Consider the following 22,652-nt stretch of genomic DNA (forward strand, 5'->3'; position numbering starts at 1 on the left):
GGCAGTCAAATCCGGTGTGCTTGTGCCAGGGGAGGATGCTGAGGTTAAGGGCACATACTGTTCTTGCAGAGGACTCTAGTTCAAACCCCAGAACCCACATCAAGCAGTTACAACTGTCTGTAATTTCAGCTCCAGGGACTCCTATTTTGAAATACAGTGTACCTGTGCCTCCCTTCCCTATGAGAATAAAGCTATGCTTTAAAAGTCCTTAGGATGAGCCTTCTTCCAGGAAGGAGGTACGAGAGGAACTGTCTCAAGTTGAGAAAAGTGGCTGTTTAGCGGGGACAGTGTATGGTGGTCTGATATGTTCCCCAGGTCCTCAGGGGTAGAACTGTTTGGGAGGCGTGGCCTTGTTAGGAGAGTTATGTTATTGGAGGTAGGCTTTGCCAGTTAAAATATTTTCACCATTTCCAGTAACTGTAAGCGCAAATAAACCCTTCCTTCTCCATGCTGACATGGTCATGGTGTTTTATCACAATACAGCAAAGTAACTAATGCAGATGGTGGTTTATGGGGTTCAAACAGATCTACTGTAAGCACCCTGTATGCTAAATCTAAGTTTGGCTAGCCAGGGTGAGCAGAGCAGACTGAGCCCATCTCACAAGCACACTTACAAGGACCTTTTCATTGATGCACCTGGAACAGGGCCTGGCCAGAGAGTGAACTTGAGTATTTGCAGGGTAAGTGATCTTCATTCCCGATCCAGAAGCTGGTGCACAGCTTACCTGTGTTGGCTACTACCACCAGCAAAGGCCAGGGTGAGGAGAGGGATCTGGAGGCTGGGCATGCTGGGCTTCCAGAATGGGAGGCCTAAGTTTGGTCCTTGTTTCTGTCTCTATGAGGAGCATACAGTTAATTTCCAGCTCCCACCAGCAATATCCCAAACAGTACCCCAGCCCCCTACCAACAAGCCCTTGATTTAACGCACTTAGACAACAGGAAAGGTTAAGGAATTTTCTTTATTTTTTACAAATTAAGACTATGTAGATATATTTTTTTTAATCAAAAACACCTTTGTCGTCACAGTATGAGTTAGAGAACACAGCCTGAGCTGGAAACCACAGAACTAGGACAGAGCGGAAATGACACGACACCTGTATTAAACCTGTTAGGCATTTTCTTTAAAAGTAGTTTATATCTTATCATTCTTGGCACTGTTTCTAAAGAAAAATTCCTTTATCCCAAGCAAGAAAGCACAAGAGGTGGAGTCTGGCTTCAAGAGGTGGAACTACGTCAGCTCCGTAGGGCTTGCAGAGAATCACTGTTCTGGAGAGTGGCTGATGTCCAAGCCAGGGCAGAGGGCAACAGGAAAACAGGGCAGCACCCCAGTGGCGCTGAGCCACTCTGGGGCACACCACTGCAGAAGCAGTGTCATGGCACAGTAAACCACGAGCCACTGTGTTCAACTGTACGGCTGTGAGCAGGGAAAGTCAAAAGCGCCATCCTGCTGGTAATGGGCTCTCAGTGGTTTGGTTCTTTTGAATAGAAACCACAAGTAGCCAAGGACACGGCAGCTTCTGATGGAACCCCTCTGTGTAGGCTGGTGGCCCATAGTTTGGTCACCTGGCTTTTGCCTAGACCAACAAATTTCTTCAAACAGGTCAACAAAACAAACTAACTAAAGTGCATCTGTAGGTGAACATGACCTACTTCTCAAATCTCTGGCCTGACTCCCTGACAGTGTCCAGGCAGACAGACACAAATGCACTGAAGAGCTGTTAGGAGTGCTACCTTCAGTAGCAGTCAAGACTCCCTGCAAGGAAGTGCTTGGCTGGTGGAGACTTGTCCCTTGCTGCAGTCCTTACAGAGGTTTTTCTAAAAAGACTTAGTACAATTAGCCCTGAGGCTCAATCATTACTCTTTCCTATCCTTCCCCCAAGATTTAACCAGTCACCTAGTGGAGCCAATCAGTAACAAAGGTAATAATTTTAAAAACCAACAAAATCCAATAGGGATACTTGAAAATTGTGACCTCTCCCTTGCCATACACGCTCAGAGTGCTTCACAGGTACCTGACAACAGCTGCCCTTCCCACCCCACAGATGGAAAGCAGGTCACTCAGGGGTGAAAAGGGAACACCCACAAATCCACATTTTCATCATGGCAAGGTGGAAAGGCATTTGCCAGACCAATTCAGGTAGAGGAGATGGCAGGTTGATAGGACAGGTGAGCTCCTTCTCAAGGAAAACACGCTACCCAGTATCACTGAACTGTGAAAACCAAACACAAGGGCCAAAGAGGCTCCAGCAAGAGTCCAGGAGGGTCCATCTGCGGAGGCGTGGCAGGAAGGCAGACATCTACTCCTCGCTCCTCATCTTGGTGCACTGGCTGCCTGAGCAGAGCAATAGGCTATGGATAGGTTGACAGAAAAGGGAGCGTGGAAACCTCAGGAATGTGAAGCCAAACTCCAAACTATATTCACTAATCAGTTTTTTGATCAAAAAATTCAAAATAGAGAAACCACAAAGTACAAAAGCTTTTCTGATGCTTTTCATTATCATAGAACATGACACCTGTAATGTGTGCAGAGAAATGAAGGGTGGGAGAGGAGTCGAGCTGGGAGGCCGAGGCCCAAATCACTTCTTTTCTTTCTTCTTGTCCTACAAATGAAGAAGAACCACCTAAGTACTTGACATGCAAATCCAAAGGAGCGAGTGCTGGCAAAGGGTGTGAGGGAATCCGGACAATGAAGGATGAGAAACCTGCGTGAGCCGAGTCCTTTCCATTAGGTGCAAGCCCCAAACAGAAAAGGAACAGAGTTCAGCAGCTGAGAGGAACAACTGCGGCCCGGCCCAAACAGAACCACAAGCCTACCCTGTCACTGTACCCCCCCCACCCCACCCCCGCACTCACTTGTACTCCTGAGTCAGACTTATAAAGGAAAGCTCATAGGTTCATGGCTTCTCTGCTGCTAGACTAGACTGATTCTTTTTTGAGGAAAAATTAAGATTAACAAATGGATGGGACTGGAGAGATGCTCAGCAGTTAAGAGCATTGGCTGCTCCTGCAGAGGACCTGGGTTTGATTGCCAGCACCCACACTGTGGCTCAGAATTGTCTCCTGGGATAACTGTAACTGCAGTTCCAGGGGACCCAACGCATGCAATGTACATGTATACATTGTCTTCCCCAGCCCCTTTGAGTCCTCACGATCCCTGCAGCCTTACTCTCTGTAAGTGCAGTCACCACAGCTGTCTGCCATTTGGAATTCATCTCCAGGATTAGTTAAGATGGAAGGAAATTGTTTCCACTTGGTCTTTTTTTTTTTCGATAGCATAGACTTGCTTGAGGGACCTGCCTGCCTTTCACGTATTTTTGCCCTACACAGTGAATGACCAACTTTTCAAAGTCTCACATCCACACAGACATGAGCACGAGCCACCCTCTCATGTGCAGGCTGTGGACTCACTAACCTTCTCATTCAAAGCAAGGATCAGCATGAGCTTCCTGAAGAGTGTAACAAAATCTAAGAAGAGGTCAACGCAGTGCCTGAAAGAGAAGAACTAGTCACTCAGTACCTCCACTTCCTTCCCCAGGAAGCCCAAGTGCCCACCTGTGAGTCACTCCCTCCAACACCCACCCCCCAAGACAGTCAACTCAACAAATCTGGTGTGGGAGGTCCTGTCTATGTGTTGGTTTTATTGGTTAGTGAATAAAGAAACCACCTTGGCCTATTGATAGGGCAGAATTTAGGTAGGCAGGGAAAACTGGACTGAATGCTGGCAGAAGGAAGGTGGAGAGAGACACACCACGGAGTTGCCGCTGGAGACAGATATGCTGAAACTTTGCTGGTAGGTCACAACCTCGTGGTGATGCACAGATGAATAGAAATGGGTCAAATTAATATGTAAGAGCCAATAAGAAGCTAGAGCTAATGGGTCAAGCAGTGATTTAATTAATACAGTTTCTGTGTGGTTATTTTGGTTCTGGGCGGCCAGGACGAACAAGCAGCCTCCTCCAAATACACAAATCCATGAGGACCAGGAGACCAGGCTTTGTACTAAACAGAGACCAAGTGGGAACCTGGAACTACTAAGTACCAGTGACCAGTGGTGAGGAGATCCTCTCATTGTTACCACTGAAAACAGAGTAAAAGAGAAAGCACCTTTACTCCTGGATGCCTGCAGGTGGAAGATGTTAAAGCTGTGCCATGCTGGAGTCCCAAGCTTGGCTCCAGTGATACAGCTTGTCTGCAGTGCTTGCCCAGCACTGCTAGAGCCCTGTGTCTAATTCCCAGCTAGCTGGTTTATACCACTAGCGCGTGCCTATAATCCCAGCACTCAGGAAGTAAAGGATCACAAGTTCAAGGTCATCCTCAGTTACACAGTGAGTTCAAGGCCAGCCTGGGCTGCATGAGACCTTGCCTCTTAGAAAAAAACGAACAAACTTTCATATGTATGTCGAGCCATGGAATGGTACAGTTTGTGTCAACCTTCAATGTGGACCAGTTCTCACTCACCAGATGTAATCCTTATCTCCATTTTCAGCCTTCTCAATAATGAGCTGAGTATCAAAAAGGACAAAGCCACACATGACCAGCAGCCCCATGTACAGGTTTGCCTGAGAAAAGAAAGAGACAGTTACATGTGACAGTCTACTTCTTGCCTCTTACCCTTTGAAAACATATCACATGCTAACTCAGAAGACAGTGAAGTCCATATTACTTCTCGAGACAATTTTGTCTTCACTCCAGCTCACTAATCTGGACTGAGAAAAACAGTCTCTGAGCAAGTCGATTCTCCTCAGCAGTGTCTAACCATGGTGGGAGGCCATGTCCTCTGAAGGTCCTCAAGTCTGTAGGGCACTGCCCAAAGAAAGTGAGAGTTCTAGAGAAGACACCTTTATTTGTTTGGTTTTTGGATTTTGGAGATAGGGTTTCTCTGTGTAGCTTTGAAGCCTGTCCTGGAACTTTCTCTGTAGACCAGGTTGGCCTCAAACTAACATATCTGCCTGCCTCTGTCTTGGAATTAAGGTGTGTGCCACCATGCCTGGCTCCTTTTCTTTTCTAAAGATTTATTTATTTATTATGCATACAATGTTCTGCCTTTGTGTAACCTAAATGCCAGAGGAGGGCACCAGATCCCACTACAGATGGTTGTGAGCTACCATGTGGCTGCTGGGAATTGAACTCAGGACCTCTGAAAGAGCAGCCAGTGCTCTTAACCTCTGAGCCATCCCTCTAAGCCAAGGAGTCATCTCTTTTGACTTAGAATTAGGTGAGAAAAATGGAACAAATGACTCCTGGAAACTGTATAAAATCTCACCTGGAACAGCCAAATGGATCCAAAGAAAAGGTTCCCCAGGGAGGACAAGAACATGAGGCTCATGGCTGACATCAAGATGCCTAGCAAGAGAGGGCAAACCTTGTCACGAGAAAAGCCAAAGCTGGGCAGAAACAATCCCGTTAAGGTCATTTCTAGCTGTCTCCCCAAATGAAGACTCGAGGTAGAAAAGGCGGTCTACTGACAGCTCTACCAGAGCAGAGCCCAGGGCTTGCTTTCCAGTCCATACCTCCCAAAAACAGGTAACTCCGGCGCCTGGCGTAGAGCGCGCTCAAGCTGAAGCAGGTGAAGATCATGGCCGTGCCCATGAAGGCAGTGGGGAGGATGCTGTGAAAGAAAAGGCCATGAGGGAGAGCTCCAACTATGCAGTCTGTTTAGAGGGCATATTCATAAACACAGTAAAACAGTTACCTGGGATTGATAGCAATGCACAGCTCCAAAGCAGGGCCCAGGCCAATTCCTATAAAACAAACCCCAGAACAAATTACCATTGATTCTGATCACAGGCATGCACTCTTATTTTAAAGAAAAAGTAATCTGAGCAGTAATGGCACACACCTTTAATCCCAGCACCTGGGAGGCAGAGGCAGGTGGATCTCTGTGAGTTTGAGGCCAACCTGGTCTATAAGCTAGTTCCAGGACAGGCTCCAGAGCCACAGAGAAATTGTCTCGAAAAAGAAAAACAAACAAACAAAGAAACCAAAGCAATTCTTTTACTCAACCCTTTCCTTATTTTCAAGAGAATATATAACTGAGTTAATTCAAGGTATATCAGTCCTCTTAGCAGAAAACCATGGATGTTTTAAGAAAGAATAAAAATTAAAAACAACACAAAAGCAGAAATGTCAAATGTCATGTGTCCTTGAGATTGTAATGTGCATCAGGGACGGTAGGAGGACAGAACAGAGCCTGGCAGCCAGTGACCTGCGACCTGCAGTGAAGGCAGTCAGACCAGTCTTCCGAGGTAATCACATGGTGACCGGCAAGCAACCCAGCATTTTTTCTACTCTGGCTATTTCCTCCCTGATAATCCCCCAACACCTCCAATAATTAGTGTTCCCTGAGCCAAGTCTTAAATCCTAAATCTCTTCCTTTCTAAAATTTCCTTTAACACTGTACAGAAAAAACCCATGCATTTCAAAGTACTTTATTATATAGCTCCAATCTGTTTTCTTCAATGAGAATTCTAAAAGATATTAACTTTTTTTTTTTGGAGACAGGGTTTCTGTGTAGCCCTGGCTGTCCTGGAACTCCCTCTGTAGACCAGGCTGGCCTTAAATTCAGACATCTGCCTGCCTCTGCCTCCCAAGTGCTAGGATTAAAGGTGTGTGCATCCACACCCAGCAATAAATGAACTTTTAACCAGACTCTTAGTTCATGTCACCATTTAAAAAGTCATGGACCTCATCCGAGCCACACCCATTTTTAGGTCATAGTTGCTAGCTATCAAGTACTAGTTAGATAGTGTTTAACTCTATATGCAAGACAGGAACAGTCTATATGCAACAAGGAAGGAGGACAAAGCAAAACAAAAATGCTCAAATATGTGTGACTGACTGGTGGGTACAGATCAAGGAGACCAGAAAAGAGGTATCACAGCAGTATGATAGAATTTAGGGAAACTCTACAAAAAGAACTGTTTTGAAAGAATTGTACACAGACAAAAACAAACAAACGAACAAAAAACCTCTTCTGTCCCCAACAACCTCTTCACATACCTGTGAGGAAAGCAAAGCCAGCAAGAAGTCCCAATCTTTTTTGCTCCGTTTCATGACTATGAGGTGTTGCCATCAGCCAGATCATCAAGCCCAGGGAGCCCAAGGCAGAGAGCAGGCCAGCCTGTGAGAGCCAGTCACAAACACTTCAAAGTTCATACTTTGAAATACTCATCTGAAATTTCTAACATTTGTTTTTTAATCCTGAGGCAGAGGAGAAGGTAGTATGTTCTCAGAGAGAAGGGGGGAGAGAAACCAGAGGCCTGGAGGTGAGGGTTTCAATTACAGAACTACTAAGGCAAACAGAAAAGTGCTAGAAGCACACTATATCTGTAGGACAGAGAAATACAAACAAACCAAACAAAAAAATACCAGTTGACCTAAGTTATTTGGTCCCTAGGACCCAAGTGGTTAAAGAAAGCAACATGTGCACTGTGGCACACCCAGGCTCACCCACGAGCACAGGCACACAGGGCTGTGGAAGGCTGGGGGAGGGGTGTTTATAGAGGCTTGCACTCCGATCCTGCCGCCTCTGTTGCTGTGCTGGCAGTACAGACACACACAATGTTATCTGGCTTCTAGAGGTTTAAAATCACTCAGCTATTTTTAAATTTCCTACAGTAACATTACTTTTCTAATAAAAATAAAAATTTTTAGGGGAAAACCCACCCACAAGTGTTAGGAGGAAATTACTGAGGCTAAACACGGGCACTGAAGTTCCTGCCATTAAAGAAAGGTACAGTTCCATTCTTACCACTGAGAGCAGTTAAAAGGTTACACAGTTATTAACTGGATGTGGAATTACTGAGTGTTCCTAGGGGGATATAGAGAGGTTTCTGCACTTCTCTGGTCACATTTTCACAAAATGACGAACACACAACCTTATTTTATGTGTTGCTTTTTAAGGCACTTATCTGACATACACTGTTGATTCACAGAGCAGCTAAGACAAGCACATTTTCTCTCTGAAGTAAATCAACCACCGTATTAAGACAGTACACTTGAGCACCATGCAGTTTTTGACAAAATCAGGAACAAAACCACAGAACAGGGTAGGTTGCAACGCAGCACAGGCAGAACGTCCAGCCAGAGCTACGTAAAAGCCTAGCTAAAAGTATAAACCCGCTCAGTGGTAAGAAGCATGTATGAATCTGGGTTCAATCCCTGGCACACAAAAAAGCACAAAGATGGCATTGGGCCTGAGGAAGTAACATGTCAGTGAAGCAGGATCCTAACTTCCATGGGGCACGCATGTCGTAAAAGATGAATCTAAGTTTCCACTATTTACATGCTTACAAAAAGCACTAAACAGTGATTGCTGAGTAGTTGAATCCCCAAATGCAAAAGGTCAGTTTGCATTGAGAACCAAGTGCATTTTAAATTATCTCAGACAAACAACAAAAATGCAAAAATAACACAAAACCAGAAAAAAAGACCCAGAACCTGCTTTGAACTCAAGGATCAGCCTTGCCCTTCTAAGTGCCAAAAGCAATTTTTCATACAACTCTTGGGAGGAGAGGCCTGAACAAAAGGACAGTTAATCACAGTGGCAAATGTCAACACAAACACACCTCTGTGTTTATGCTAAAAACAGCTGCTCTGGAGTTTGGAGACTAGGGAAACTTCAAACTTTTTGGTTATTCTTTAAATAAAAATAAAAAATGAACCTTCTACTTCTGTCAGTCAAACCCAAACTTTCCTCCCCAGACCAATAAGTTGCTGAGGGCTTCTCCCAGCATGAACATAATGAAATGGGTCAAATCTGTACATGTCCCAACCCTGCCTAATCTGACAATTAATTATATAACTGGTATTTTGCTCTAAGCATTCCACAGTCAATGAGGCAACAAAGAAGAAAAGGTGGGACAGGCACCATGCCATGAGTGCCAGCACCTGGCTCACGTCTGAGGACGGGGTCTTGTATGTCAGACAGCAGACAGCATCAGCTGAATACCTTTAGGGCCACGTACCCAGCAGAAGAGATTCCTGTGTTCAGTTTCCAAGAGAGGAACAGCTGCCAGAAAACGCTAATTGTTTAATGATGTCTGGCTGAGTTCTGATATCAAACTACTGATGAGAATATTAGAAAGCACATAGAAATAGGTTACCCTGTTAAGCTGTTTTCTTCCTAATAGAGTCTGTGCCACTGACCCCAGAGAAACATGTTCTTACCTGAATGAAATGTGTGACCACATGGACATAGGCCCCTGCCGCCGCCACAAACATACAGAGTGCAAAGCTGGCATAGACCTTCTTTAGGTGCTGCTGTGTCGAGGGAGTTCTAGAAAAGAGTGTTCACAGCACATCATGTCTGGATGTATCTCTAAGCTACAAATCATTTCTCTGTAAAAAGTTATGAACAGTCTGAGATACTTTGGGAAGAACATACTATAATAAAAAAGAATGTTTAGAAAATGGGTTAAGAGAACCTGCTAGAGAAGAACCCAAATCCCAAACATATGCGCAATCAGTGCCCAACTGGAACAGATGAGTCGCAGTGACTACACAGTAGCCCTGATTTGGCTGCTTCTGCTAGACTTCACAATCTAGCCAATCTGTTTACTGTCACCAAGAAAAGAAGCTAGGTGTGACAGAGATGCAGCACAGGACAATGGTAAAGGTTGGATCACTTACATATGGGAAAATTTTAAGAGGGCATCAAAGTTGATCTTCCGATCAAATATGTTCATGGTTCCGAAGTCTGTTCAGCACACCTGCTAAGAAGGAAGAAAAGATTATTTTATAGACACCGGGACACTTAAGAGCAGAGGTATATTTTTTTAAAAAGGGGGGGCAGTATACAAGCTTTGGAAAATTAAAAGTCCCCATCAACTCCTTTAAAAAAAACAAAAGACGTAAAACCATCTCTTCTCTCCAAAACTACTATCATTTGATTTCAATTATTTTAAAGAATACTTACAATTTTTTATTTTATTTTATTTATTTATTTTGGGTTTTTCGAGACAGGGTTTCTCTGTAGCTTTGGAACCTGTCCTGGAACTAGCTCTTGTAGACCAGGCTGGTCTTGAACCCACAGAGATCCACCTGTCTCTGTCTGAGTGCTGGGATTAAAGGCGTGTGCTACCACTGCCTGGCAGTACTTACAATTTTTAAAGGGCAGATTTATCTTTGAAAAGATAGTTTACACCGGGCAATGGCGGTGCACGCCTTTATAATTCCAGCACTTGGGAGGCAGAGGCAGGCCTATGAGTTTGAGGCCAGCCTGGTTTACAGAGCAAGTTCCAAAGCTACAGAGAAACCCTACTTTGGTTGTGAGCCTAGCCTTTAATGGCTGAGCCATCTCTCCAGCCCGAGAAACCCTACTTTGAACACCCCTCCCCTACCAAAAGATAGTTTACAGAAGAATTCAAAGAACTCATCGAGTTTTGTTTGTCTGTACTGAACGTGTGGGTAAGACAACTGTTATGTGGAGGAGTTAGTTCTCACCTTCCACAGATGGAACTCAAGGTTTGCATAGCAAGGGCTTCATCTACCTTGCAACAATTATGTCACTGCTTCAAGATACTAATCAATTCTCTCAGAAAAAGTACCTTAGCCGGGTGGTGGTGGCATGTCTTTATTCCCAGCACTTAGGTGGCAGAGGCAGGTGGATCTCTTTGAGTTTGAGGCCAGCCTGGTCTACAAGAGCTAGTTCCAGGACAGGTTCCAAAGCTAAGAGAAAGCCTGTCTCAAAAAAAAAATCAAAAGAAAGAAAAAACTACCTCAAAGATTAAAAAAAAAAAAAAAAGACCATTTATTTATTCCTTTCCATAGCAATCTCCTGGGGCGAAAGTGTGGCACCACCCAGGAATGGAGTCAATCCTTGTTCTAGAGCAATTTACAGTAACACAGTTGAAAAACTCAATGGAAAGTCACAATTTTAAAAATTTATCTCCATGAACATAAAGTACACAAGAATTTTGTTGTTTTTTATACTATTAGAACTTTAAAAATGTTACTGTTTTCTTTATGGGTGTGTGTGTGTGCATGTACATCTGAGCATCACATGCATGTAGTCCAAGGAGGCCACAAGAGGAGATCTGATTACCTTGGAACTGTAGTTGTAAGAAATTGTGAGTCACCTGATATAGATGCTGGGAACCAAACAGATCCTCTTTAAGAGCTGCTCTTAAGTGCTTTTAATTGCTGAGTCACCTCTCCAGCTCCCTCCGAATCATTTCTAAGACTTGGACTTAGTAGAGGCTCTGACTAGACTGGATCTCATTATATAAACCAGGCTGGCTGGCCTCGAATTTAAGAGATCCGCCTGTTTCTGCCTCCCAAGTGCTGGGATTAAAGGCGTGTGCCACCATGCTTAGGCTCCCACGGAAGCCTTCCTACATAAAGATTGTAATCGTATAAATATTCCCTCTGTATTCTTTTTTTTTTTTTTGTCCCAAGACAGGGTTTCTCAGTAGCTTTGGAGCCTGTCCTGGAACTCATTCTGTAGACCAGGCTGGCCTCAAACTCTCAGAGATCCACCTGCCTCTGCCTCCCAAGTGCTGGGATTAAAGGTGTGCGCCACCACCACCTGGCCTTCTATATTCTTTTCAAAATCTGAATGTATATGTGTATGTGTGCTCTCTCAATTGTGGATATGTGCTCGCCACAGCATGCATGCTGAGGTCAGAGGATGTGCTTGGGTCTTGGTCCTCACCTTCCACTTGAGACAGTCAATAGTTATTCATTACTGTGCGTGTCAGGCTAGCTGGCTTGTGAGCTGCTGGGGATTCTATTGTTTCTGCCTCCTATCTCCCTCTAGAGCACTGGGATCAAATATGGGAGCCACCATGCCTGGCTTTTATGTGGGTTCTGAGGTTCGGGGCCTTAACGTTTTCATGGGAAGCATATTACCCACTGAGCCGTCTCACCAACCCACTTGATATTCTCCTCTTAGATTTCTTAAATATTAGTATCTGCCTTTTCCCTCCTCCACATATAACAATATTTAATATAAAGATTTAAAATCTTTTTCTTAAACTGTGTAGACAATGCTCTAATACTTAAGTGTGTATATCTGGAAAACACTCATCAAAAAGAGAGGATTATGATACAGACCTTATTCAGATTTCCCCAACAGTTCCAAAATGTCAGACAGCATTTTGGAACCAAAGCAGGACATGTACTACCCCCTTTCCACTGTGACCCTCACGAGCCTAACTCACGGGCAGTGCAACTCCTCCTGGCACAGAAATTAAAAGCAAACACAAAACCCAAGGAAACCATATCCAGTTTCTTCTATCTCACGTGCAATCCCAAATAAACACATCTAGTCTAAGAACTAAGATCTGATCAAGAGCGGTCAGCTTTCCTAAATACACACACAAACCAGTCTTACTAAACACACAATGCCCACTCTATTCCCAATCTACTAAAGGGGGTGGGCAAACAACCATTAGCCTACAATCAAAGTTACAATCCTAAAGTCACAAAGATGCAGTCTGGGTATAGGCTGGCCTTCTCAAGCCGCCTCCTTCCTCACCCCTACTTACCCTGACTCTTGTCAGTTCAGTTCGAGCACAGACCTGAGGAGAAGTGCAGACCCTACCAGAACTGCTGCTCTCCTCTCCAGTCACTGGTTTCTGCGCCCGCTTGGTCTAGATGGTGCAACTATTGCAGGCTGTTGCAAGGCCAAACAGTCTTCCACAACCATGATGATGCATTCTCCAGAGAGCACACTTACAGGACGGTACCATCCAGCAACTGGAAAGTGTCTTTAAGGCGTCCATTAACACTCCTAATGATGTCCCCAGAGAGCACTTGCAACCTCCACAGCCAGGTTTCTCAGCACTCACAGTAGAAGTGCTATACTACCTCTTGCTTCCAATTTCAATCAGCAATAGGGGGAGGGGGCCTTAAATACCCAGGGGGTTGTTAGTCAGAAAGGGGCAATACTCATGCAACCAGACCCTCTGAGGAAAAACTGTGAGAGCACAATGACAGAACTCTTTCCCAGTTTGCTCCTTGACATGTTCCAGAAGATACTGACTGCTTCCTTCTGGAGCTTTCAGTTGATACACAAAGATAGGGGCTGGAGAGGGCTCAGCAGCTAAGACCACTGGCTGCTCTTTCACAGGACCAGGTTCAATCCTACCACCCACATGGCAGCTTACAGCTGTAACTCCAGCTCCAGGGGATGTAGCGCTCTCGTTTGAACTGAGGGCACCAGGCACAGATGTGGTGCATAGACATATTTGCATGTAAAACACTTAGTCTTATGAAGAAAAGTTAAGACAGTTTGTGTAAGAATGAGGAGTTCAAGGCCAGCCTGGTCTACAAGAGCTAGTTCCGGGACAGGCACCAAAGCTACAGAGAATCCCTGTCTTGAAAAAACAACAACAACAACAACAACAACAAAACCCAAAAAACAAGAATGAGGATATCAAATACTTAGTTTTTCCTTGACTTATAAGTAACTTCCAGTTTAAAACACTAAAATATACACTGTTGTGAAATACAGTCTCACTATGCAAGTGAAACCTTCAATCCTTGTGTCCCAAGTACTGGGATTGCATGTGTTACATCAGTGAAAACTTCCATATATATCTGTTTGTTTATTTCACTATCTATTTCAATTAAAAGGGAGGGGGGGGGGCGAGGGTTTCCCTGTGCAGCCCTGGACTCACTCTGTAGATCAGGCTGGCCTTGAACTCAGAGATCTGCCTGCCTCTGCCTATTGAGTGCTGGGATTAAAAAGCCTGTGCCACCACGCCCAATCAATTTTAAACTTTAAGTGAAATATGCTAATCAAAGCAATTTGTGTACTGTTAGTAAGAGGGGTCCACGAGATGGCTGATACTAAAGCAGATCCATTCCCAGTGAAAACGGAGCTGACTCGCGCTCTCAGCGCTGTCCTCCGGCTCCACAAGATGCTGTGTCACGCTGTGACACACCCATGGTCACACCCATCACACACAGACACAAAGTAATACAAATGTCCAACTTTTCTTTTTAAAAAGTAGTAATGTCTTTGGAAAGCAGTGTGGTGGTTTCTCAGGAAATTTGGGATCAACTTACCCCTGGACCCAGCAATACCACTCTTGAGAATATACCCCAAGAGAGGCCTTATCATACAACAAAAGTATATGCTCTACGATGTTCATAGCAGCATTGTTTGTAATAGCCAGAACCTGGAAACAACCTAGATGCCCTTCAATGGAAGAATGGATGAAGAAAGTATGGAATATATACATATTAGAGTACTACTCAGCAGTAAAAAACAAGGACTTCTTGAATTTTGCATACAAATGGATGGAAATAGAAAACACTATCCTGAGTGAGGTAAGCCAGACCCAAAAAGAGGAACATGGGATATCCTCACTCATATTTGGTTTCTAGCCATAAACAAAGGACATTGAGCCTATAATTAGTGGTCCTAGAGAAGCTAAATAAGGAGAACCCAAAGAAAAACATATAGGCATCCTCCTGAATATTAACCTTCATCAGGCGATGAAAGGAGACAGAGACAGAGACCCAAATTGGAGCACCGGACAGAAATCTCAAGGTCCGAATCAGGACCAGAAGGAGAGAGAGCACGAGCAAGGAACTTAGGACCACGAGGGGTACACCCACACACTGAGACAATGGGGATGTTCTACTGGGAACTCACCAAGGCCAGCTGGCCTGGGTCTGGAAAAGCCTGGGATAAAACTGGACTCTCTGAACATAGCGGACAATGAGGACTACTGAGAACTCAAGAACAATGGCAATGGGTTTCTGATCCTACTGGAGCACTGGATTTGTGGGAGCCTAGGCAGTTTGGATGCTCAACTTACTAGACCTGGATGGAGGTGGGGGTTCCTTGGACTTCCCACAGGACAGGGAACCCTGATTGCTTTTCGGGCTGGGGGGGGGGGGACTTAATTGGGGGAGGGAGAGGGAAATGGGAGGCGGTGGCGGGGAAGAGACAGAAATCTTTAATAAATAAATAAATTAAAAAAATAAAAAAACAAAACAAAAAAAATAAAAAGTAGTAATGTGGGGCTGGAGAGATGGCTCAGTGGTTAAGTGCATTGCCTGCTCTTCCAAAGGTCCTGAGTTCAATTCCCAGCAACCACATGATGGCTCACAACCATCTGTAATGAGGTCTGGTGCCCTCTTCTGACCTGCAGGCATACATGCAGAAAGAATATTGTATACATAAATAAATAAATAAAAAGTAGTAATGTATATACTGAAAGTATATGCCATATTTCATTTTGGAAAAGGTAAAATGTAAGGGGAAACAGGTCTCAGACGGAAGGAAATGTAGCTTTGCTCTAGAGTTGTCCAAACTGGGGAGAATGGGGGTAGAAATAGAGATAAAGTGCTCCCCCAAGGTTCTTTTTTCTCCCTTTCTCTTTTTGAGACAGGGGTCTCACTATGCAGCCCTGGCTGGCCTGAAATTCACCAAAGAAATCCACCTGCTTTTTGACTCCCAAGTGCTAGCATTAAAGGTGTGTGCCGTTGTGCCTGGACCTGACATATACATTTAAAAAAAAATTAGGATGTTTTATACAGCACCAGACCTCCTCTGCATTGAGCAATGTGTTAGAATTTTTTTAATTAAAAAAAAATATTTTCTCATTTTACATACCAATCCCAGTTCCCACACCCTCCCCTCCTCCAGCCCCCATCACACCCCACCCACCATCCACTTCTGAGAGAGGGTAAGGCTTCCCATGGGAAGTCAACAAAGTCTAGCACATTGCTTTGAGACAGGACCAACCCCCCCCCCCATATTTAGGCTGAGTAAGGTATCCCTATAAAGAGAATGGGTTCCAAAAAGCCAGTACAAGCAGTAGGGATAAATCCTAGTCTTACTGCCAGTGGCCCAGTCTGCCCCAGCCAAGCAACTGTCACCCACACTCAGAGGGCCTAGTCTGGTCCTATGGCAGTTTCCCCGTTGTCATGCTGGAGTCGCTGAGCTCCCATTAGTTCAAGGTAAGCTGTTTCAGTGGGTATTCCCATCATGGTCTTGGATTTTTGTTTTTAAAGATGCAGTGCTTTATGTTTTTTTGCCATGGGGAAAAAAGAAATATTGGACTGGAGATATAGTTCAGTAGTAGAACACTTGCCTAGCACAAGTGAAGTCAATCTCAGACACTACAAAAATAAGCAGTGTATATGGGGGGTCCAAATTGCTCCAAAATTCACTGTGATATATCTGACACATAACTAAGACTATTACAAAAGTCAACAAATCAGGCATGGTGGCACACCTCTGTAATCTCAAGACTTCTCAGGATAAATTTAACTTATCTAATGAAGCATGATCTTAAAGAGAAAATCATTTGGTCTATCTCATCATAAACTCTAGTTCATACAGAAACTTAGAAACAGATTCCTAGTAATAGAAACACTCAACTGTGAAAGAGTTGAGGGATTATTCACATAAAATTAAATGGCAGTGCCTTCCGGAGCATTGGGGAATCTGCTCAGACTGCATGTATAAAAGAAAAAAAATGCTCATGTTTTAGTTACAACCAAAATCTTTTGACTCTGCAACTTATTTTATGGCCTACCTTTAAGGCAGCAGGAACTCCAAATATTAATGGAACTCCAAATATTAACAGAACCTATCAAAATTTGTTATGCACATATTGCTAGTTTGGTTGAAGTGACAGGGGTAGCTTCCTCCGCTAGAGCCACCCCAAGTTACAAAACAAAAACCAGGAGCTGAGAGAACACAACTCATCCCAGCACAGAAGGAAGGTGAAACTGCGGGATTGCAGCAGCCCCGCCTTTCACAGTTCAGTGACAAAGCACTTGCTGAGTTGATCAAGGCCCTGCGTTCAATCCTCAGGACTCATACAAACACACACAAGCACACGCATGCACAACAAAAACTCCCAAATTTACTGCATAGTTTCACCATGACCACCTTTAGCTTGGCAGGATAAAGTCTAGCCTGTCTTATTAAATCCCGTTTCCGTTCCAGGGACCCTTCTTACTCTCGTCCTAAAACAAAAGGTTATTATCTAATAGTGGTCATGCCTTCAAAGCGTGCACGCACACACACAAAACCAACAAGCACTGGGAACAGCTCAGTGATAGAATGTTTTCATAACATGTAAAAGGTCCTACCCATCACTGAAAAAAAAACTGTAATTTTTATTTCAATACATATAGTAAATACAGTACAAATGAAATATGCAGAAGCCTCTAAATCTACTCCAGAAAGTATCACAGCTGAAAACTACAGGAGCTGCTTCAAGGTACACAACCTAACATGAACGACAAATGCTATTTAGATACACATTAGACACTAGATAGTGAACTACTCTGTTTTACTCTCCTATAAACTAGCTATCCTGTAAACCTTCAACTATCTTGATTGCTCTCCCTGTACCTCCATAGGGGACCAAATTGGTAAGTAAGTAAAGGAAAAACAAGAACCCAGGGCTGATGACTGATTAAATGTGCTTACTGCCACACAGACAAACTGAGTTTGACCCCCTGGATTCACATGTAAGAGAGAATCAACCCCTGAATGCTGTACTCTGACCTCTATACACTCTCCCCCCATCCCCACAGTAAATGTAATTTTTTAAAAATTTATTTATGTGAATTGGTGTGAGGGTATCAGATCCCCTAGAACTGGAGTTACAGACAGTTGTGAGGGGCCAAGTAGGTGCTGGGAATTGAACCCAGATCTTCTGAAGAACAGCCAGTGCTTTTAATGCATGAACCATCTCTCCAGTTCCCAGTAGATGGAATTTAAAGGGTGGGGCAATACTGTCTCTTCCGACGAGTTTTCAGCCTCCGTATCTGCAGGTGTAGCTCTAAGCAAGCCGTAGCACCCCACAAAACCACAGCAAGCTTCTGGCACTAGACTCCGCTCTGCTTCAGTCTCACCATTCCCACACAGGAACTACAACGCTCTTTACTTCACGGGGTTGACTGTTAAGTGGGGCAGTGCAGCTCACTGCATGTTCACCAAAAAGTCTGGTTTTAGACTTCTATTTAAGTCTGATTTACATAGATCATGTAAATTGTTTAAAAAATACATAACTTACGCCGGGCGGTGGTGGCGCACGCCTTTAATCCCAGCACTCGGGAGGCAGAGGCAGGCGGATCTCTGTGAGTTCGAGACCAGCCTGGTCTACAAGAACTAGTTCCAGGACAGGCTCCAAAACCACAGAGAAACCCTGTCTTGAAAAACCAAAAAAAAAAAAAAAAAAAAAAAAAAAATACATAACTTACAAGGCAGTGGTGGTGCACGCCATTAATCTAGGGAGGCTGAAACAGGCAGACCTTTCTGAGTTCAAGGCCAGCCTGTCAACAAGAGCTAGTTCTAGGACAGCCAGGGCTGCAACACAGAAAAACCCTGTCTCGAAAAACCAAAACAAACAAACCAAAAACCAACAACTGTAACTCTGAGCAACTGCATCACAAAGGCTTAACACTTCTCTATGGAGAAAGTGAAGGTAAACAGGTAAGGAGGACGTATAAGAAGGATCCTGATGAAGCTGGTGTACCTTCCTCTAACACTCACTGCACCTCCTGCCCAGAGGGCCATGAGGTGCTTCCAGAGCCTACTGATAGGCCGCCATGGCAGTTTGTTCAAGTCATCTTCATTATTAGCTGGATACTTGTGCTACTCTAGGAGCTGGTCAGCTCAGTTTCAAGTGAGGGCTGGGCCGACATTATAAGGAGACCGGAAGCTCCAGAGCTCTCTTAACTTGACCCCAAATCCCTGGGCTAAACTAGCACAGCACTTATCTCTCGAGAGGGCTGGCTCAGCCTTCTAAAGGAATGCTTTCCACTGTCAATTCTTTTCAGACAGGGTCTCTCTAAGTATCCCTGGTCATTCTGAAATGCTATGTAGACCAAGCTAGCCTTGAACTCACAGAGATCTGGCTGCCTCTGCCTCCTAAGGGCTGGGATTAAACCTGTACACTACTACACTTGGCTCAAAAATTTTTTTTGTAACCAAATCTGAAACGATTGAATCTCCCTTTCTAAAGCCATACCTCTTTGACAGAAGTGAAACCTAAGAAGTTTCAATGTCCTAAACACGTCATCTTCCATTAGAAACCAGTAGTCTCTCCCCCACTAATACCTTGTTTATCTCCCCAAAAAGAAAAAGCATAGGGGCTGGGGAGATGGCTCAGTGGCTGTTCTCCCAGAGGACCCAGACTCAATTCCCAGCACCCAATGGCAGATCACAGCTGTCATTAACGCCAAGATCTGACACCTTCACACAGCATACATGCAGGAACAACACCAATGCACATAAGATAAAAATAAATGAATTATTAAAAAAAACAAGTATGCCGGGCGGTGGTGGTGCACGCCTTTAATCCCAGCACTCGGGAGGCAGAGGCAGGCGGATCTCTGTGAGTTCGAGACCAGCCTGGTCTACAGAGCTAGTTCCAGGACAGGCTCCAAAGCCACAGAGAAACCCTGTCTCGAAAAACCATAAATAAATAAATAAATAAATAAATAAATAAATAAAATAAAAAAACAAGCATAAGAGTCCTACAACTGCAACATTCCTTAGCTAGCCACTCAGAGCGGAACCTACTCAAATGCAATCCAATCTCTACAGCCTCTCTCTGGTCTTGAATACCATTTTTGGGGAATCTGTGCTACCTTGAAATTTGGTTACAAACTTTAGGGGAACAAAACTGGATGAAAAAGAAAACATTTGTACCAGATCATATAGCCAAGTCAAAGTAGCAAAGAAAATCTTAGACGTGAGAACACTGTGAGTGGTTTCCCCAAAGGAGATTAATACCCATGGGTAGTTTATGAAATAAAATGAAACTCTTCAAGTCAGTACATTATCTCCAATGATAAGTATCAATTTGATTCCTTCTAGTTTTTTTAATATTTATTTATTTATTTATTTATTTATTTATTTATTTATTTATTTATTTATTTATTCTAATGTGCAGGAACAGACTCCAAGATGGTTGAATTAACAAGGAGGGGGGACGGACTGATATGTAGTTTACAATCTAATATTTAATTAAATATGTGAAAGTATTTGATGTGTTACTTTAGTTGTTAAATTGTATACACTTAAGAACAACCCCTATTATCCTCACAATTAGTCCATGAAAAAAGGAAACAGCCCCACATTAAAGTTGTTTAGAGAGAACCAGATAGATCTAGAGTTACAGATCCTACCCTTTCTACCACATAACTTCTAGAAGACAATCTTACTTAATTCAATCTCCTCTTCAACTGTAACACACATATGATTAATACCACTTCTACCGACTCTCAATTAGAAAAATATGTATGCTAGGTGATGGTGGCTCACGCCTTTAATCCCAGCAGCACTCAGGAGGCAGAGGCAGGCGGGTCTCTGGGTTTGAGGCCAGTATGGTCCACATAGCAAGTTCTACATAGGCTACATATACAAACCCTGTCTCAAAAATAAATAAATAAATAAATGGTAAGTGTATATTTTTTTTTGTAAGGCACCAAACCGACATTAGTACTGACTTGACCAACATCAGAAAGCCTCAGGTCTCCTGACATCCACAATAGAAAAGTAAGCTTTCAAAAAGGCAATTTCATAACTCTCCAAAGCATATGTTGATTCCTACCACACTCGTGTATTTTTTAGCACTTTTACCCAGTACATGAAACTGTATCTGTAACGAGGAAGAAAACTGGAAATGCTAAACATTCCATTTTTCCTTTTCCTAATCATTGGGAAAGCAAGGCTTCGGGCTGGAGAGATGGCTCAGTGGTTAAGAGCATTGCCTGCTCTTCTAAAGGTCATGAGTTCAATTCCCGGCAACCACATGGTGGCTCACAACCATCTGCAATGAGGTCTGCTCTGCTGCCCTCTTCTGGTCTACAAACACACACAGACAGAATATTGCATACCAAATAAATAAATAAATAAAATAAATATTTAAAAAAAAAAGGAAAGCAAGGCTTCATTCAGATCAATGGAGAGAAGAAGGCTGTGAAACCGTATTTCCACATGAATAATGAACAGCATTTCTCAAGGGCTGGAGCCTCTCTCTACTGGAGAAAAACCGACGGGATTCTAAATGTCAACTTATTCTCAGGTTAGAACAGAAACAATTCTAGACAATGAAGAAACACCGAAGAAAATAAATGCAACCATTACAGACTTTAAGTGTTTGCAGAAGCCCTGAAAACGGGATTATGCAAGCCAGGGAAATCTTTCTTGAATCATATCTCTTAAACTACCCACACAGCCCCAAGATAAATTATTCACAAATATCAATAAGTAACTAGAAATTCTGCCATTAACCTTTAACCTTGAGTTCCTTGTCTGTGTTTCAGGCAGTCAGCTCTTCTAAAGTGTTACACATTCACAAGTGTTTGTGTAACTCGAGTCTCAAGTTCAAAGTGGTTTTGTTGTGGTTTGGTCAACAGAAGCCTGATTGGACAGGAAATGCAACCTGGTCTGGCAACGAGATAGCCTGTTCTTGTTGTTTAAAAAAGAAAGAAAAAAAAAAAAGAAAAACAAGGAGGAAAAAGAAACGTCAAAGCCTGCTTATCACAGGTTCAGCAGTGGGTCCAAGGGAAAACCCGCCCATCGCCGCCCTTCCGGAGCAGACTTTGGTTCGGGACCTGTGGGAGCAATCACCACCGCCTCACCTGTCCAGAGGCAATCTAGCAGATCACAGGGGGGCCGCTCCGTCGAGCCGGGAAGCCAGGCCAAGCCCGGGTCCTCTCACCTCCAGCCTCTACCGTTGGCTTCCAAGTAACTAAGGAATCTCGCGTGTCACAGAGAAGTGTGACATCACCCGGCCCGCCGTGACAGGGCAGTCTGCCTACCCAGGCCTAACCCGAGTCCCCGACCCCGGCAGCTCAGCCAGGCTAGGCTGAGCGAACCCGAGAAGGCGCTGCCCAGCAGCCATCGCCGAGTGGGGCGGGAGTGACACAAACAACACAGCTTTCCCTTTCGTTTTCCTCAAAGTCAGGAGTGGGGGGACCTGTCTCGAATTCAAGCCCTGAACTCGGCTGAGGGGAAGTCGGTGGAAATTGAAAGGGACGCAAGCGAGGTCCACGAGGCCTTCGCCACAAAACCAGGTCCCCAAACGCCCGGGAGACCCCGCAGACTCACCCCCGCCCCACCCGCCCCGCCCCCGCCGGCGCTGCTGCGCATGCGCGGCACTAGTTCCTCCGCGTCCCTCCCGGTCCGGCTGCGATCTCGAGGCAGAGCCGGCCTTGCTTCCGAGGGACTGGGCGGTCGGGAAACGGAAGCTCCTACGCAGCCCGGTCTTGCTCCCTCGCACCTCTCACCCGGGTCTGCCTACTCCTAGCTTCGCACGTACCTTCTCGGCCCGCGACTCAGGAGCTCCCCAGCTCGGCTAAAACCGGATGTGCTCTGAGTCTCCCGGCGGTGGCTCTGGAGCTCTACCCACGCCCGCCCCCCGGGAAGCCCCGCCTCTATCCCGGCCAGGCAAGTTCTTATTGGTCCTTGGTTGCACTACCGCCTTTCCGTTGGCTGTACGTTCATAAACAGCAGCTGTTACGTCAGCGTCATCGGCTAATGCCCTGTCAATCAAGGCTGTGGCCACCAACCGGCTCGGTGGCCAGAGGCCTCCGCCCTCTTTCCCCTAGCAAGGAAGGTAGTGTCTGTCTGTCTGACGCCCGACCGGGAGAGGCAGAGAAGTGGGGTGTTCTGAGGCCGCTGCCTAGTGAGACCCCGTGACACTAACGACCACAGCGCTAAA

The 22,652-nt window shown here is 44.6% G+C and overlaps 1 protein-coding gene across 4 annotated transcripts; it reads right to left on the minus strand.

The window, feature by feature from the left end:
• Nucleotides 1-940: 940 nt before the first annotated feature.
• On the minus strand, nt 941-22,348 carry Tmbim6 (transmembrane BAX inhibitor motif containing 6). Of its 4 annotated transcripts, none has more exons than XM_005353918.3 (10): nt 22,251-22,348; nt 9,631-9,713; nt 9,169-9,277; nt 7,000-7,120; nt 5,693-5,741; nt 5,511-5,608; nt 5,264-5,343; nt 4,459-4,559; nt 3,413-3,488; nt 941-2,600 (listed from the first exon to the last, which is right to left on the minus strand). In XM_005353918.3, exons 2-10 carry the CDS (start codon nt 9,684-9,686, stop codon nt 2,577-2,579), a joined length of 714 nt encoding a protein of 237 aa, XP_005353975.1. In that variant the 5' UTR covers nt 9,687-9,713; nt 22,251-22,348; the 3' UTR covers nt 941-2,576. The 4 variants fall into 4 exon arrangements, with proteins under 4 accessions (XP_005353975.1, XP_005353974.1, XP_026638278.1 ...); XM_005353917.3 differs by having other exon boundaries at nt 9,631-9,710; nt 22,251-22,345; XM_026782477.1 differs by lacking the exon at nt 22,251-22,348 and adding an exon at nt 21,571-21,972 and having other exon boundaries at nt 9,631-9,710.
• Between the last annotated feature and the right edge of the window lie 304 nt (nt 22,349-22,652).

Source organism: Microtus ochrogaster, chromosome 15 (genome assembly GCF_000317375.1).
Source record: "Microtus ochrogaster isolate Prairie Vole_2 chromosome 15, MicOch1.0, whole genome shotgun sequence".
Lineage (NCBI taxonomy): Eukaryota > Metazoa > Chordata > Mammalia > Rodentia > Cricetidae > Microtus > Microtus ochrogaster.